The sequence below is a fragment of the Lipotes vexillifer genome, unplaced genomic scaffold, assembly GCF_000442215.2.
Source record: "Lipotes vexillifer unplaced genomic scaffold, Lipotes_vexillifer_v1.1 scaffold1197, whole genome shotgun sequence".
Lineage (NCBI taxonomy): Eukaryota > Metazoa > Chordata > Mammalia > Artiodactyla > Lipotidae > Lipotes > Lipotes vexillifer.
Window position 1 is genome coordinate 258951 of NW_006780020.1, and position 18925 is coordinate 277875.

General features: G+C 47.0%; 1 protein-coding gene across 7 annotated transcripts in view; it reads right to left on the minus strand.

Annotated features, from left to right (window-relative positions):
- Positions 1–18925, minus strand: part of DEPDC5 (DEP domain containing 5, GATOR1 subcomplex subunit) — a 94864-nt gene that overhangs the window by 42827 nt on the left and 33112 nt on the right. For 5 of the 7 annotated variants that reach the window (XM_007453161.1, XM_007453157.1, XM_007453155.1 and 2 more), the window contains exons 20-24: positions 18735–18925; positions 14884–15087; positions 12888–13023; positions 11805–11902; positions 3292–3357 (exon numbers count right to left, since the gene is read on the minus strand). The exon at positions 18735–18925 is cut by the window's right edge and continues 26 nt beyond it. In XM_007453161.1, the coding sequence (XP_007453223.1) occupies positions 3292–3357; positions 11805–11902; positions 12888–13023; positions 14884–15087; positions 18735–18925 (695 nt within the window). Of the gene's footprint in view, positions 1–3291; positions 3379–11804; positions 11903–12437; positions 12444–12887; positions 13024–14883; positions 15088–18734 lie in introns of all 7 variants that reach the window. The other 2 variants (XM_007453159.1, XM_007453160.1) reach the window with 2 other exon arrangements.

The window sequence follows — 18925 nt, forward strand, 5'->3', positions numbered from 1 at the left end:
GACGAAGGGAGGGGGAAGGAGAAAGTAGGTGGTGACAGGTGATAAAATTGCCAGGAAAGGGGTGGGGGGGGGGAGAAAGAGAGAGAAACAGAGGCTGTTAGAGAACGCAGTGCTTATCCAATCCCATCATGCAAATGGGATGCACAGCCGATACTTTTCATTTTCTGCTGATCATGAGCTACAGCCGCGATGCCAGTGAGGTTACCGCAGGGCAGGCCAGGCCAGGCAGTTACACATCGAAGCAAATCAACATTCCGAGACCGGAAGAGAGGCTCGAGCTGGAAGCCTCCCCTGGGCTGATGGAGGGGCTGGGCGGGGAGAGGAGGAGAGCACAGCCGGACTTTGGAGCCGGATATTGGAGCGAATAGCACAAGGGAGCAGAATTCAGGAACACTTTCAGGATTGCAAAAATAAGTCACAGATCCAAAAGGGTAGGAAGAGGAATCAAGGAAGGACGTCTGGGAGTTACAAGGCCAGAACTTTAGGAGACAGAGTTTAACAATCTAGAAATGAAAGCTGCCAGCAGCAGACTGGGCCCGACCACATGGGTGTGTCCAAAACCGCCTGCTCTTTGGGTGAAGCAGGGTTTCTCCACCTCAGGGCATGAAGGCTATTCTAGACCAGATAACTCTTTGTTGTGGGGGCTGTTCTGGGCATTGTAGGATGTGAGCAGCTTCCCTGGTCCCTACTCACTAGATGCCAGTGACATCTTCTGGTTGTGAAAACCAAAAATGTCTGTAGACATGAACAAATGTGCCCTGAAGTGCAAAATATTCCCCGGTTGAGAATCAGAGTTAAAGTAATGGGACGGTAATCTCTCTAAGTCATTTAAGTGAACATTATTTGTCAAATCTCCATGCGAGGGAGCAACGAGCAACAGAAACACTCCACACCTCTGCTTCTGCATTCCCAGAGGCAGCACTCACGCACCTCACGCACCTCACTTCTCATGGTGCCCTGTGACTTACCGTGTGCTGTACCCCCTCACATCACCTCCTCCGACCAGGTGTGGAGGCATCATCGGCCCCTTTAAACACCTGGCCGAGCCGAACCCACCAGAGGTCACAGGGCCAGAAGCCACTCTGCTCAGGGATCTTTCCTCCATACAGTGACCACACACCACCCAGGGCAACAGAGCCTCCCTGAGCCCGGAGTTTGGGACAAGAAGGGGATTGCACCCTGAGTCCCAGCAGGAAACATGCCCTGTGTGGAAGCCCTGCTTTGGGGAAAATGACTTGACCTGCAACAGGCCTAACTCCACGGTCTCCACTCCAGGTCCTGGGCTGACTTTTGGTTGGTTGGTTTGAATTTTATTTTATTGTGGTAAGAAGACTTAGCATGAGATATACCATCTTAGCAAATTTTTAAGTGTAGTGGAGGGTAGGGTGAGGCGGGGTGGGATGAACTGGGAGAATGGGATTAACATATATACACTAATATGTATAAAATAGATAACTAATAAGAACCTGCTGTAAATAAATAAATAAAAATAAATTTTAAAAAAACAAACAACAACAACAAAAAAACAAACAACAACAAAATTTGTAAGTGTCCAATTCAGTATTGCTAACTGAGGACGGTGCCGAGCAGCAGGTCTCCAGAACTTACTCATCTCCCAGGACTGAAGCTTTACGCCCACCAATTAGCAACAACCCCCCCACTGCCCACCTCCCCACAGGCCCCAGGCAATCACCACTCCACTCTCTGAGTCTATGAGTTTGACTCTATACAGGTCTTGCTAACTCCTTAATACTTCAAGAACTCAAAACACAGCCAAGGGGGAAGAGGGGAGGGAGAGGGATGGACTGGGAGTTTGGGGTTGGCAGATGCAAACTATTACATTTAGGACGGATAAACGACAAGGTCCTAATGTACAGCACAGGGAACTATACTCAGTCTCCTGTGATAAACAATAATGCAAAAGAATATGGAAAAAAAAAGTCTATATGTGTATAACCGAGTCACTTTGCCGTACAGCAGAGATTGGCACAATGTTGTAAATCAACTAGACTTCAATTAAAAAATAAATAAAAATTTTTAAAAAAACGACACAGCCCACGATAACCTAGTTAACACCCCAATTCCCCATAGGGCAGACGAGGGATGAATTTGTTCACACTTCTTGGTTAGAACCAGCAGCAGAAGGTGGGCACACAATGCAGCCCCCGTGGGGAGGCCAGAAACAGAAGACACTCTATCACTTTGCCTTCTTACATCGTTCTGGCTGTCACCAGCTTCCTGACCCTCAAGATTATAAAAACCTTTTAGAAATGGTGTCTGCGGGCACACACTGAGATACGGAGAATTCAAACCCCATGGTGAGAAAAGCTCCCAATTCTTAGCTTGATGATGTTCTTTTCATGGGTAAAAGGTCTGTGTGGCCTCTTTTCTACCTCCAGTATCTTCAGGCCCTGCAGAGGCCTCTGAGGAGGTCCCACCTCAGAATCATTCAGTTAACAGTAATAAACACATGACAAAATCCAGTGCTGGGACTGTAGAGAAGAAACAGGCTCATCTATTCAGGGCTGGCAGCTTTCTATTAAACAATCAATCTGCCAACTATTCTTTGGAATATATTCCGAGGATCTGAACCAAGAGAAAAAAACACACCCACTGCACCATGCATTATATACTAAAAAACTAGAAATCACCCAAATGGCCACCATTAAGACATGATTATCCAAAGCATTTAATAATGTGTTTGATATTGCCATGAAAAATGACCAGTATGCCGGACCCGGAGAAGTAGTGAAATGATTGTTAAGTTCCTTAAAAGTGGGGATAAAAAGACTTGGTGATGTACATATATCCACCGGTCACAGTGAAGTAAAGCAAAGTTGACCAAGCAGTAGAATTTTTTTTTTCTGGTCTTTTGCTATTGTTGATATTTAGATGTTCAGCTATTTCAATAGACAAGGATGATCAAAGCAAATGCAACCCAGACAAACACTTCCAACTACAGGGATGTAAACAGTTTCAGGTCTTATTCCTTCTGACTTCTCCCCAGAGCCATCGTTAAGCATTTGAGAGCCAAGGCCAGCTCTGGGAATTCCGCTATCCTTCCTGTGTGGCCCCGAATCACATTCCAGAACAGGTCATTTGGCCTCCCTGCCACTCATGTTCCATCGGAGAGGCTGCAGAGTCTCCCCTCTCCCCTCACCACCCAGAGACGTGTGAACTTCCAGACCATTCTCTTCCCACAGGGCTCCTTCGTGCTCCCCCAGTGCCTTGACCATCCACCCCACGCCCCCCGCTCCCTGCCACCTCCCCCCGTCAGCAGGCCCTTCTTACTTGGGTCTGGAGAGGTAGAAACACTGTCCTCTAAAGAATCCTTATTCTGGGTCCTAGGATTCATACCTGTGGAAAGATGAAAAGAATCTGTGTCAGTGAGACTCATTCTGCAAAAAAAGTTCTGACCAGTTATGGTTTTTAAAAAAAGCCCCAAACTGTAGCTAAAAATAAAAAACCAAGTACAAATTCTGTGCTGAGTATCTCCAACAGCACAAAAGAATCCATCAAAGAAAAATGAGCAATCTAAAGTTCGGGAAGGAGCCAGAACTTTACTCTGAGGTTATCAATACTGTTTGCCTAACGGGACCTTTAGGGCACATGCACAAAAGCAAACAGCAACCCACCACTTAGAATAAGAAACAGGACAGGGCTTCCCTGGTGGCGCAGTGGTTGAGAGTCCGCCTGCCGACGCAGGGGACACAGGTTCGTGTCCTGGTCCGGGAAGATCCCACATGCCGCGGAGCGGCTGGGCCTGTGAACCATGGCCGCTGAGCCTGCGCATCCGGAGCCTGTGCTCCTCAATGGGAGAGGCCACAACAGTGGGAGGCCCGTGTACCGCAAAAAAAAAAAAAAAAAAGAAACGGGACGAATTTCAAAGTAATTTCAACTAATTAGAGCAACCTTTAGCAAACACAAGATGACCTATTTAAATTTAGTCCACTTAACAGTCATCCTCTGAAATTTTCTTTCCTGAATCATGGCTTCCTGGAATATGACACAGGACATCAAAACTCACTACTGCAAGAGAAAAGCAATGATTTTGCCTGAAACTGGGCTGAAAGGGAAAACAGAGAGTCTTTGAAATGCAACTTATTGACTGAAAAGTAATAGAACTAATTTCAAAACACACATTTTAATATTTAAATGTCCCTTTCAGGGCTTCCCTGGTAGCGCAGCAGTTAAGAATCCACCTGCCAGTGCAGGGGACACAGGTTCGAGCCCTGGTCCGGGAAGGTCCCACATGCCACGGAGCAACTAAGCCCGTGCGCCACAACTACTGAGCCTGCGCTCTGGAGCCCGTGCTCCGCCACAAGAGAAGCCACCGCAATGAAGAGTAGCCTCTTCTCGCCGCAACTAGAGAAAGCCCACCTGCAGCCAAAAATAAATAAAAATAAAAAAATTAAATGTCCCTTTCAAAACACATTTACTAGGGAATTCCCTGTCAGTCCAGTGGTGAGGACACCACGTTTTCACTGCCAAGGGCAGGGGTTCAATCCCTGGTTGGGGAACTAAGATCCCAAAAGCCACACGTTTACATTTACTAGAAAATTAGGATAGGACTGGAAAGATCCTCACAAAACTGTCAACAGTGGCTATTTCCTAGAAGAAAGCTGGAGGAAGTGGTGGGAGGGAAAGGAGATCTTTGGCTTTTTACTGTAAATACTTTCGTGTCAGCTGAATCTTTTATAACAAGAACAAATACTTACAAATCCCTTGTGAAATTTTTGAAAGGACAAGCTACGACCTGTGAGAAAGTATTTGCAAATCGCACCTCTGGCAGAGGACATGTATCCAGAATACATAAAGAACTGTAAAAACTCCAGAGCAGGAGAACAACCTGATGAGGAAATGGGCAAAAGATATGGACACACATACAGAAGGCACGTGAAAAGATGCTCAATGTCATTAGTCATTAGAGAAATGGCAAATCAGAAGTTCGGTGGGATACCTCTGCACCCGGGTCTCTTGGGATGGCTAGAAGGATTGCTCACGCCAAGTGCTGACCAGGATGTGCAGCAACAGAAACCCTTATCCACTGATTGTAGGAATACAAAATGGCACACCACTTTGGAAGACAGTTTTGCAATTTCTTTAAAGGTTAAACATATATTGACCATTTGACCCAGCAATCCCACTCCTAGGAATTCACCTAAGAGAAATGAAGATTGATGCTTACACAAAAACCTGTTATGTAAGTTATGTAAGTGTGGCTTTATTCACAACCCAAATGTCTTCCACCTGGTGAAGGGATAAACTAATACATCTATACAATGGAATACGATATGGCAATAAAAAGTACTGAACACGACTGGGGATGCCGGCAACAACTTGGATGAATCTCGAATTATGCTCAGTGAAAGAAGCCAGACTCAGAAGGCTTCAAGTTGTATGATTCCATGTGCAAGACTTGCTGGGAGAGACTAAAGGGACAGAGAACAGATCAGTGGCTGCCAGGGGAGGAGGGAGGGATTGAGTATAAAGAAGCAGCACAAAGAATCTGAGGGGTAATGGAAATGTTCTGTATCTTGATGTCTTTGTTGGTGCTTATGACTCTATGCATTTGTCAAAACTCATAGAACTGTACACTAAAAAGAGTGAATTTTACTGTATGTAAATTTAAAAGTAAATAATTTTTTTTTTAATTCAGGAAGATGATGTCACTTGGCCAAAACAATTTTAGAACTTCTTTTTTGGAGCTGCCCTCAGTAGATTTTTAAAAATTACTAGCCATCATAATAAGAAGATACAATCTATTAAGTCAGAAAAATAACAGTGCTTCCTTTTATTCAAACCCACACTGAGGCAAATGTGAGGTAGGTGTTATCCCTTTTCCACAGATAAAGAAACTGAGGCACAGAGAAGTTAAGTAATTAACTGAAGATCACACAGTAAGGAAGTGACACCTGCATTTAGACTCTTTCTGCGCAGCTCTACAGATGCTTTATTTCCTGACTATCCAAATGGGGCACCAGTTTTCATCTACTGAAAATGTTATCTGTTCTCTGCCAACAGCCAAAAGCCATTTGTAGCTAAATTTTCTGAAAAAGCTAGCCTGACTGACAGCATCCATTTCCACACAAACACAAAGCATAACAAAGAAGAAGCAATGGGGTGGTTTTTCTTGTCTGGCCTGAGAACTGGTATGAAGGCAATTATAAAACCGGCATTCTCCGAGCGATGCGAGCAATAGGAGAATTACTAATACATCGCCTCATGGGTTTGGATTCTAAATTTCATCATCAGAGCACCTTTTTTTTTTTTAACCCAATCCAGACTTCATCTACGAGAACTGAAATTCTTACCCTCATAAAGAAACAGTTCAACTTAAGAATTGTGTGAGCAATTGTTTGAGTTCAAAGAGGCAACCCATCAAAGGGTTCTCGGAGCACCTTTGGCTTCTAGGCCCAGAGCAGACCTGCCCATCTCTAAGGGATAAAGCATGTTCAGCCTTTTGTCCCTCCCCTGTCTTCCGTCCCCAAACACATTTTATTTGAAAGAAATGAAAAGAATTTAATGAAAAGAATTTGAAGAAATAAATATTTTAAAGGCTTCTTCGAAGCTACTTTCACAGTTTCCTTGCAGCTCAAGCCCAGCACACAGCCTCTCCCTGCAGCTCTGCCTCTGAGGCTCAGCTTTAGGCCCGCAGACTCACCACTGGCATGTGAAGAACCCAACGACCTGGGAGGGCAGCGGGGGAAGCCTCCTGGGCGGGCGGCTCTGCTCCAACCCAGCATTTGGGAATGAACCTCACTCTCAAAGTTGAAAGCCAGACGCACCGCTCGGGGAGCCAACGCTCAGAAGAGCCAACTCAGCTCTGTCTCCTTTGACAGCTGTTCGGAGTCAAGCAGTGTGAATGTGTTCTCTGGTTAATAACGTTCGGCCAAAAAAGGTAATCCGTGTGGGGCCTTTGGGGCTGCTTTCAGGGGACACCTGTGCCTGGGGCGAGTCACTTCTTCTCTCTGGGCTACAGAGATGGTACTTCCCCACAAACACCCAGCCTGGCCTGGGTGAGTAACTCTGTGTGCTCTGATTTACTTTGCCTGGTAGCTCTCGGTCCAAATCTGCTGCACGTACCTAAAACTCAACACAAACACCAAGTTGCAGATTCTGAGTCCCGACAGTAAAGAGAAAGAAAACTTGGCATCCACTGATTTTCTTTATCAAAATTCTCTAGCACAGTTACCCCCATCAGGGGGATGACACTAACAAGTCTTATAAACAGGTGCCCAGTTAAAGAAACAGAGGGATAAACGCTGCCTGCCCAGACCAACCAACAACCTGGTTCCTGCTGGGCAGCACAGGGCCAGGAGGGAAACCCACAGAGATGCCAGCCCTGTGAATCACAACTCACCTATGAGTCAGGTCCAAATACAGGTGAAATCGGAGTCACGCCTGCATGTCTGCACATGGTGCAAACCGCCAAGGCCAGGAGGCAGAGGTGGGTCACAGATGAGGTTTTCCCGTTTCTCTTCCATTTTTTAATGAGCAAAATGTTCACTAGTTTTGTTTCGGCCCCCACTTTGTCCCCAGACAAGGACCCCCAATGTGATAATTTTGCCCTTAAGGAACCCGATCTACTTCTGGTCCTTCATCAACTCTGTGAGGCAGGCAGGCAGGTGAAGATCTTTATGTCCTTTCATGATCTAACTTCTATTTTCCAAGGGTCACTCTGAACCACTGTGCTGAAAATAAACTCTACGAAAGGGCAAAGGGAGGAGGCTGAGAGACCAGTTAGCAGGCCACTGCAACAATCCAGGTGAAAGATGAAGGCCTCTTGGGTTGGGCTATGACTGGTGGAAGTGATGAGACATGCTAAGATTCTGAATATACCTGAAGGTAGATCTGACAGTAACTGGTCATTGCACATGGTAATACAAATTAGAATGATTTTCCCTAATTTCTCTCTGTGCCTAGCTGACATAATTGATCAAGAAGTACAAGAGCAGGCTTCCCTGGTGGCGCAGTGGTTGAGAGTCCACCTGCCAATGCAGGGGACACGGGTTCGTGCCCTGGTCCGGGAAGATCCCACATGCCGCGGAGCGGCTGGGCCCGTGAGCCATGGCCGCTGAGCCTGTGCGTCCAGAACCTGTGCTCCGCAACGGGAGAGGACACAACAGTGAGAGGCCTGCGTACCGGGAAAAAAAAAAAAAAAGTACAAGAGCAAAGACTAGAGTCAATTCCCACGCGAGGCCAGTGCTAGACCACCTCCTCACGAGCCCCAGCCCCTTAATTTTTTAATTAATTAATTTTTCTTTGGCTGCGCTGGGTCTTCGTTGCTGCACGCGGGCTTTCTCCAGTTGTGGCGAGTGGGGGCTACTCTTCGTTGCGGTGCGCAGGTTTCTCATTGCAGTGGATTCTCTTGCTGAGGAGCATGGGCTCTAGAGCGCAGGCTCAGCAGTTGTGGCGCACGGGCTTAGTTGCTCCGCGGCATGTGGGATCTCCCCAGACCAGGGCTCGAACCCGTGTCCCCTGCATCGGCAGGTGGATTCTTAACCACTGCGCCACCAGGGAAGTCCCAGCCCTGGCCCCTTAGAAAACACATGCTCCTGGTCACAAAGGGACTGGGCAAGGGTAAGGATGACCCTATTTAATTATATCGCCCTGACTGGAGAAAGAACCCAAGGAGCCGACACCTGCTCTAAGAAGCTAAACACTGTAGGACATATTTACGAATTGATAGCTCGTATACCAATTAAACAGAATAATTTTGTGGGTTGTTCAAATGCTGTCATTCTGGCAGCTTGGTTTTAGAAGTATAAATGTCTTTGTCAATAAACATACTAAACACTGTGAGGAGAAGATAAAGATAAGCTCTTTCAGTCTAGTGAAGAAGCAGACGCAGAAACAAACAGTGGGCCTGGGATATGCCAAGTGTACAACTGCATCTGGAGTTACGTGGAAATGTGCCTCACACCTCCTGGGAGGGCGCAGGGGGAAGCAAAACCACCAGGGAGGGCTCCAAGGAGGAGGTGTTGTTGGAGCTGATCCATAAAGACCAAGTGGATGTTTACAAGGCAGAATCAGGGGTTGAAGATAAAGGAAAAAGCATATTCTGTAGACGGACTAGTCTATGCACAGAAACATCAGGACAAAGATCTTCTGAGAAGTCACAACAACAGCTGGAATATAAACTGTGTTCATCTAATAAGAGTAATGACAACAAGAGCTCTCATTTGCTGAGTGCTCACCATGCATGCCAGGCACTGTCCTTAGCGCTTTGCGTGGATTATTATCACACTTAATACTCAACCCTCCTCACAGATGAAGAAACCGAGGTACAGAGCAGTTAAGTACCTGGCCCAAGGTCCTCGCCGCTCTTTAGAGGTGGAGTCAGGACTCATGTCCTAAGATTCCAGAGCCTGTGTTCTTCCCACATGCAGGGCTACGTGGGAGTGGAGGCAGGTGAAGGTGTAAAGGCAGGTGGGGTCCAGGTGACGACAGGCGTTACAAGCTGTGAAGAACCACTAAACAGTTCATATGTGGGACAGAGAGAGTGATCAGACCAGACCTGCATTTGGAAATGGCTCATTGGTGACAGTACAGGAGATGGATTGGAGGGGACACGAACAGAGCAGGAGGATGATTTGAAGGCTACGGTGACAATCCTGGCCAGAAATGACACGGGTCTGAAACAAAGCAATGGCGGTGAGAATGGAGAATGTGGCCCAGAGTCAGAAAAGGAGGGGCAGGTGGGCAGGCGGGGGGACAGCAAGACGTGAGCTCAGCTGCCGGTAATTAAGGATGAGGTAGCCGGGGGTCATCCAGGTGGGGAGGCCCATCAGGTAGATGGATCTATGACTCAGGAGCCCAACAGGGAGAAGGTGAGCCCGACGTGCAGGGGGCAGCAACCGCTTTCCCAATGCATGTGCACCAGGGAACTCTTAGCTCAGAGGCCTCTAGGATGGTGTCATTTGAGGATCTTCCACACCAATCACTGAATAAGGATTCTTTGCAACTTCCCACTTTTCCCCAGACTAGATTGTAAAATTCCAAGACTCGGGCTTCCCTGGTGGCGCAGTGGTTGAGAATCTGCCTGCCAATGCAGGGGACATGGGTTCAAGCCCTGGTCTGGGAAGATCCCACATGCCGCGGAGCAACTAGCCCCGTGAGCCACAATCACTGAGCGTGCACGTCTGGAGCCTGTGCTCTGCAGCAAGAGAGGCCGCGATAGTGAGAGGCCTGCGCACCGCGATGAGGAGTGGCCCCCACTTGCCGCAACTAGAGAAAGCCCTCACACAGAAACGAAGACCCAACACAGCCATAAATAAATAAAATTAAAAAAAAAAAAAAATTCCAAGACTCGTCTTCTGAGGAATCATCTGGTCTACGTGAGCTACCCACCCCAGACCCGGAAGCACTCCACGACCACTGTGGGCAAATCCTGGTGCTGCTACCACCTGAGCCCATGGTTCCCCAGCTTCAGGTCACCAGGAAACTCGGTCAAAGTGTGGTCCCATGAGCACCAGAGCAGCCCTCCTTGGTACAACTTGACCCCAAACAGCCAGGAAGGTCAAACTTTGGGTTCGTATAAAATGGCTCCTTCTTTTAGCAAAACAATAGAAACGTTGCCTTTAGCGTATTCTGAAGGTACTTTAAAAGAGTCTGGTAGACAAGTAACATTTTTAGCCCCCTGAGTACAGGGATAAAAAGTATCTTACTCATCCCCAAATTTTTATTCAATTTGTTTTCTCATTCAAAATGAATGACAGAAAAGATGCACTAGAAATAGGAAGGAAATAAGTATAATCCTTTAGTAATTCTCTCACTGCCAGTCCAGTTTCCGAGCCTTAGCTATAGGCCTCTAGAAACGTCGCTGGCTGAATCCACCCGTGAATGGAGGAAAACTTCATTCACCAACTTAATACAACTTCACTTTCATTACGCCTTCCTTAAGACAAGTTCCACAAATGCAAGTTAACTGATAGAAAACTAAGACACAAAGCAGCAGCACCATTTTTTCTTTCAGTTTTAATGTTTTTCATATTCATTTTGTACAATTATCTGTCCTTTGAGGCTTTCCAAAATCTGCCCCCCCACCCATCCAAATTCATGTTCCCCTACCCCTGTAAAGGCTCTCTGAATACTGCTGCTGAAATCAGAAACAGCAGGACACCTGACTACTGGCTTGAGAGATTAGTGTAACATCTTCACATCTCTGGGTGTTATGTTGCCGTATATGTAAAATATACTTAATAACTTACTCCCTACTGTGATGATCGCAAAAGATAAAAGATATACAAGTGCTTCCAAAAAGCATAAACCCTGTACTAATACAAGTTCCTACTCTCTCTCCACTTAGAATCCCTCACCTACTCACTCTCCTCCTGACCAAATTCTACCCCTTCGTGTCTGAGATGCGCGCCCACTTCTGTAAGTATCAACGTCACACTTCTCTTCTCTGAACTCGTAGCTGGAACCACACTGCTCCCTCTGGGTCTCTCCTGATTGTTTTTATGGGGGTGGGTTTGCCCCCCCACACACACACATATAATTTAAAGCTCTCAGGCCTGGTGTTGCCCACTACAGTGATCTCATAAGCAGCCCTCAATCATGACTCACTGACAGTCCAATGATAAATGTGTTCTTGACCAACATGTTCTCAGCTAAAAACGTAAAGTGCAGCCCATTTATAATTCCATGCATTATACAGCACTGCTTCTAAATAGGTCACCTGAAATTGTGGCTGAAATGATCCGGAAATAGACATGGCCCTGCTTTTCTGGTTCCCGCCTCGCTTCTAGGTGTGGGCCTGCTCTGAGCATCCCCACTCTGTTACCTCTTGGGTTGCTTACCTGCACCACTGCTGCTGAGCAGGTTGACAGAAAGCTCTTCTGTTCCAGTGAAGTTCAAGAAGGATGTGCCATCGCCAGGCTGGTGGGAAGTGCTGTGCCTGCAGAGAACAGAGCCCAGCCGCCTGGCTTAATGCGGATCATCACCTCTTTTATCCTGCTCACCCTGTCTCCAGGGGGTTTTCATCAAAACGAGGCCTGAACATTTGGCCACACAGGATGGCAAACACTGAGACCCATACCATGGCCGCCAGGCTGTGGGGCTTGGAGTGTGTGCCAGCTCTGGCCTCCTGCCCTGGCACCCCAGCTGCTTCCCCACTGCCACGTCAGACGCCTGCCCGCTCCGTCCTAAGCCTCCCCTTGCTGATACCCACAGGACAATGTGAGGTGCTTGAATAGAGGTACCAAGTTAACCTGGGAAAGAGCTTATGCCCTGCCTGTATCCCTCATCCATCCCATGGGATGTTGGGATGACTGAAAAGGGATCAAAGATTGCTCTTTGCAAAGGTAACAGATCACAGCAACAGCGGGTAGTGTAGCATGGACTCGCGCATGTCAAGGCTTAAATGACTTTCTTCCTAGGCTGACTCTCCTCGGATGCCTTGTGACACATTCAGGATCCTGGTTTGAAAAGACTTGTTTCTATAAACACAGGCCTTGGTTTCCATTGCTTTTAGCATCAACTTCTTCTAAACCCAACAGTGGAATTCCTCAATGACCAAAATGACAAAAGTCATAGGCTGACTGCCCAAAACACACAGCGGGAACCACCTGCCTTGGAACTCGTTTTCTCCCATGACTGAGGATTAGGAGAAACTCATGTTTGAGGTTGACAAAGCATGTTTTGACTTAAAGCAGAAGCTAAAGCAGGCCTGGGGAACATCTCTGGCAAAAGCATCTCAGGCTATTTGCTGTGCACTGGCCCGGTGGCAGGGACGACGCTGACAAAGGAAAGGCGCGCACGCGTGTGGTGTCTCTGAGTCTCACGAACGTGACGTTTCGCGGGCAGTCTATTCTGCTGTTGCCCTGGGTGCCCGAGCACGTTCTCGCAGTACCTCCCACCCAGTACCCCGTGCCCGGCCTCACCTTCCAGTGGCTTCATGGTATGCCAACTCCAGCAGCTCTGCAGAGGAGTGGGTTGGGTCCCTCTGCCCGCTGCCCTGCAGCTCTGCCATGTTCTGTCGGGTCTGGTGATGGATCTGGATGGCCTCTCCAGATGGTCCTGCCCAGACAAAGATCCACTGAGCATCATTCCCCCAATAGCCAGTGCTGTGCACTTCAACTCAACCTTCCTTCCTTCCCGCTGCTGGGACGCGGGTGATTGAAAGGCAACCACACCACAGAGGCATGTCCTGTCTGTGACCCTCTGGCTCCCAGATGGGAAATCGCCTCTTCCAAGCAAGGCTCGTCCTCCTGTGAGGCCTCAGTCTAAAAATATTTTGGGGTCCTCTGTCTCGCACATGTCAACTGAGACACAGTAAAGAAAGATAACAGTATGGGAGACAAGGGTCCCTCCCAGGAGGGTCAACATGGGCGAAACGAGAAGGGACACACGAGAGAAACACCGATGACTCTGTTAGTACCTGAGATGATAACAGCTCCTACTTCAAGAGCAGAGGATGCACAAGGGCAAAACGGACATCGAGTAGGAGATAAGTGAGAATTAGTCGCATCTACGGAAACATGCTTCCTGGAGAATGATAGGTTTCAGAGCTGAGTGTCCAACCAGGTTAGCGGGGATTGAAGGAGAGGGTATTTGGGAAAACCCCAAATGTGGAAGAGGCAAAACACAAGCTGGAGGCCACAAACTCGCGTGGGAAAGAGAAAAACCTCTGAGGATGGGGGTGAGGAGGCGGGAGGTTGGGGAGCCTGGCAGAGGAGGGCCTAGGCTCTTAGAGGGCCAGGTGGGCAGAGTATTTAGTAAATACATTTAGCTTTAGAAAAGCATGTGTGATGGGGGTGGGGGAAGCACAGAAGCAGGAAGAGCTGATGGTCATGGAAGAAACATCAATAGTTCTCGTAAGAGAACTCGAAGGGAGCCGGTGGGGATGATGATGGGGAGGAAGGGACACCAGAAAGAAACAGGTAAGGTGACAGATTAGGATAGAGATAAGAGGGGCAAAAAGGGGGTTGGGAATGACCCCCAATTACAGCCAAAAGAACCAGATTCATTGCTCACTTATTTAACTTGTAACTCCGAAAGCAAGTGCCAAAGAAAATAACTAGACACTTGCAAGCATTCAGTAGGATGGTTTCATGAAAACACCCAGGAGGTTAATGTACCTGTTCCTCCCCAGCCCAGTAAGAGCCCATCAAGCTGAAGTTTAATTTTAGCCACAGCTTTATAAAAGCTTACTGTCATCTTCTTTAGGACAGAACACAGATCAAAAAGGATGAGCTAGGAAAAACAGTGAATTTGAAAAAGCAAATTTTTTTTTTAGTTTTGATTGGTTTTGAACTTTATTTAAATGGTATCATACAGAAAGTACACTTTTATGGCAGGCTTCTTTCATCATGTTTGTAAATTTAAACATGGTTTGGCATATGGCTGTAGTTCGTTTTTATTTCAGCTTCCCATTATAAAAAATAAAACTCGTTTATTTTAAGCTTTCCCCCCCCCCAATTTATTTAAACTAAAAAAAAGAAAAAGAAAAAAAAAGAAATTGTTCACCCATTTCTCAAAAAAAAAAAAAATTTTCTTTTTTTCTGCTGTCAGAGACCCTGAGAGGAAACAAAGTAACATAACTCCGTGTAACCAAGACTGTAACACTGACATCCAGAGAGTAAGGAAAGGAAGGAGTGAACAAGAAGAGGGACATTCGTCTCAGGAAAGAAAGCAGGTGGCAAAGCACAGTCCCTTTCAAACAGCAAAAGGAGCCCTTGGGTCTACACAGCTGGCTAGCTACAAAGTCCTCAAGGATCCTCACAAGAGCCCTGGGACAGACAAAGTGGGCGTGGCCACCCCATCTTCCAGGTGGGGCACCACAGGTGCAGAGAAGATGACACCCTTGACCAAGGCCACTCAGGGGACGCCAGGACTAGGAGTTCCCAGTCAGGGCTCTTTCCCGAGCGCCCAACTTACCCACAGGAAAAGTGTGCATCCAGCGCCTCCTGTTGGACGTAAGCTTCATGGGCATCCGCGAGGGTGCAAAGGGGTTGATCAGTGCCCGCTGGGGCATGTATCCCCCAGGTCGAAAGTGCAGCATGGATTCTGCGCTGCCCACGTGGAACCTCCCCGGCGCACTGGAGTCCCGCTGTGGTGGCTCCATCATGTTCTCCAGGACATCTGCCGGTTACCGTGGGGTGGGGGAGGCACAGAGAGAAAGCACAGGGTCATGGTGAAAGCAGAACTAGGAGGACGATCTGTGGAGGCTGACAAGGACCTTGGAGAGCGTACATGTTAGGGAACGAGGGAAATGAGTGAAATCGCCAAACTATAAAGGAATGAAATATTGGGTTTACTTTTTAAATACCTGGAAGAAGGGGGTTCTGGTTCCTAAATTACTGGCCCAGTGAAGCCACACCCAAACCTGATGGAGAGGACCACACATTGCCTGGAGACCTTAGATGTTGAGCTGGATGCAATGACTCAATAGTAGGTCTTGAGTTGTCTCCCTTTGGGGATGGGGCGGGTGCATTCTGCATGTGGGAGGAACAATACATGTAGATATTTGGTGACCAGAAGGGCAGACCCTAGCAGAGATAGCCAATGTGTTCACTAGACCTGTTTGATTTTCCTCTGAGACACACAAGGAGACTGTAGTTTCCAGTCCCTTTGCGCTGGGGCCAAATAACTGAGTTCCAGCCAAGAGAACACAGGCAGAAGTGACATGCTCCACCCGAAGGCCTGGACCACAAACCTCTCCACGCATGATCTCCATTCTCCTCTGCCCTGCTGTGGAAACTTTGGAGACCAGTGTTGATGACCATGGCATCCCGGGATGGAAGGACCATGGGGCCCTGAGTGACTGGGTGGATCAGAACCCCCTCCCATTAATGCAGTGGCCTGGAACATGAGTAAGCAATCAAACGTTACTGTGTTAAAAAAACTAAATTCTTGGGAGAAAAGAATGAAGAAAATGGATGCATCCAGCCTTGACCAGGTAAGGAGATGGCATGATATTTAGACTCAACCTGTCCCATTCAATGGCAGACAGGTCCCTAACCTAAGTGGATCAAAGAGCTGACACCTACAACCAACTCCATTGGTGAGCATCCCATGTTTACTAAGCAAACACCCAGGTTAGAAAGTGGGTCCAGCATATACAAATTCCATGGCATCAAGGAATGTCTTGTCCACCATTATCTACCCAATTCCTACCAAAGAACATGGTACATAGTAATATTTAATTCCTCAAGCCATTGTGCATGCAAGAAGAGAACATTCAGTTCTCCATGAAAACTGTATTTTTCACTGTAAATTAATGAACTGATGGTCCAATTGATCAAATAAGAAAGAATACAGTCTAGTTAGTTATCATGGAAATAAAAGGAGAGAACTCAACTTTAAAAAAGTTGAGTACACACTTTGAAAAAGATAAGAAATAGGACTAAGGGCTAAAATGGGTCAAAAATATGGGTAGAGGAAAGGGGAAATGTTTCCTATGCTACACTGGGTAGGTGGATGGGTGAGAAGCCCTAAATATAACAGAGAAACTGGAAACAAAGGCCATGTGGATGGCCTTGCCTGACACCGTTCCAGTGAATTGCTTTTTGGCTTTTCCAATAAACTCTCACATATCATTAAGGATGTTGAAATCAATTCTACCATTCAGATAATTTTTAAGAAAACTTGTTTTCAGGGGCTTCCCTGGTGGCGCAGTGGTTGAGAGTCCGTCTGCCGATGCAGGGGACACGGGTTCGTGCCCCGGTCCAGGAAGATCCCATATACCGCGGAGCAGCTGGGCCCGTGAGCCATGGCCGCTGAGCCTGCGCATCCGGAGCCCATGCTCCGCAGCGGGAGAGGCCACAGCAGTGAGAAGCCCTTGTACCGCAAAAAAAAAAAAAAAGAAAACTTGTTTTCAAAGCTACTTGGATTGGGACTTCCCTGGTGGCACAGTGGTTAAGAATCCGCCTGCCAATGCAGGGGACGTGGGTTTGAATCCTGGTCCGGGAAGATCCCACATGCCGCTGAGCAACTAAGTCTGTGCGCCACAACTACTAAGCCTGCGCTCTACAGCCCGTGAGCCACAACTACTGAAGCCCACGTGCCACAACTACTGAAACTCGCACACCTAGAGACCGTGCTCCACAACAAGAGAAGCCAATGCAATAAGAAGCCCGTGCACCACAACGAAGAGTAGCCCCCGCTCACTGCAACTAGAGAAAGCACACGTGCAGCAACGAAGACCCAATGCAGCCATAAATAAATAAATAAATATATATATAATTTTTAAAAAAAAAGCTACTTGGATTAAGAGCAAATTAATCTCCTCAGAGGAGAACTGGCTTTTAGAATAACAAAGGTTTTTAAAGGATTAATGTGTAGTTTAACTTTTACTACAGACCCTTTTAAGAATACATTTAACAGAATGGGAATATAACTGTCATGCAAACTGAGAAATTTCCAGAAGGTGGGAAAAAGCTAACCTAGAATTTTTTTTTTTTTTTTGGCCACAGAGCTTGCGGGATCTTAGTTCACCAACGAGGGTTTGAACCCGAGCCCTTAGCAGTGAAAGCGCGGAGTCCTAACCACTGGACCGTCGGGGAATTCCTAGAAATCTTCAAATGTATTAAAATTCTTTTGAATACTAACCCTAATTAATGTAGGTGACATAGGTTATATTCCATAGTCATGTAATTAAATATCTCCTTTCTCTTTCAGAATTTCCTTCTTATACTTTGAATCCGTTTTAAAAAAAAAAACTTTTTTCAGCAGTCAAAAGATTTCTGGCTGTTGGCTCAGGGTCTATGGTACCTAATGAATGAAAGATGAAAGCGCCCTGCTCCTCAGTCCTCAGGCCCCAGGAGCCACCAGCTTCCCCTTCAAAGTGCTGGGAAACACCCCTCACCCTTTGGGAATCCTTCCAGGGCAACAGGAGGCAGCTGTGTGCACACAACAGTCCTAAGTCAGTGATTAAAAGTCAGAAGGGCTACTCCTCCATTTAGAAAACATTCTTGAAATATCAAAATTATGGAGGAGAATGATTAGTGGGAGGGTGTGGCTCTAGAGGGGTAGCAGAAGAGAGGCCGTGAGGATGGAATATCTTAATTGTGGTGTGGTTACATATGTCTACACATGTGCTAAAACTGCACAGACACACACACACCCACACACACCCACAAATGCATGTATGACCAGTGAGCTCTGAATAAGCTCTGTGGATTATACAAAGGTCACGTTCCTGGTTTTAATACTGTACTAGTTATGCGAGATGTTATCACTGGGGAAAATGAGTGAAAGCTACACAAGACCTCCCTGGGTTTTTTTTTTTGGCATTTCCTATAAATCCATGATTATTTCACAACAGAAAGTTTTCCAAACAGGCAGGAGGGGGGTGTATACTTGAGTTGCAGATGCCACTGGATGGGTAAGATAAGATATAGGAAAAGCAGCACCTGTGCTCCCTGGGCCATGCCAAGTTAACAGGTCACTTGAAGTGGAATAGAGGAAAGAGGCTGTTTTAAGTGTGGCTCGAATGGAAATGCTAAGGAAATAAGTAAACACTTTAACCTTAGGCCTAAGAAAAGCTCTACCTTAACATATGGAAAGGTAGACAGTTATAGGGAAGAGAGAAGAAACGGTAAAGACGAAAATAGTATAACACACACACACACACACACACACACAAACAGCTAAGGCCATTCGTACTCACTGCACCTGCATGGAAATAATTAACACATGGGACTTACAGCCCATACCTATCCATAGCCCTGCCCATCCCCACTACAGGAAGGCAGCTATCCCCACCCTGCCCAGCCCTGCCCTCTGACCTCGAGTGCTGGTGTAGCCCAAGGAGCTGCTGACTTCATACTGGTGCAGGTGCGGGTGAGGGATCATCAGGATGTTGGCGCTCCTGCCCAGGGAACTGTCGTCAGAAGCCTGGCTCCTCACCTCCTCTGTGGGCAGCGGCTGGGGAGGCAGGGAAGGGCTGGATGAGACATCACAGGAGCTGGCGCTCTTC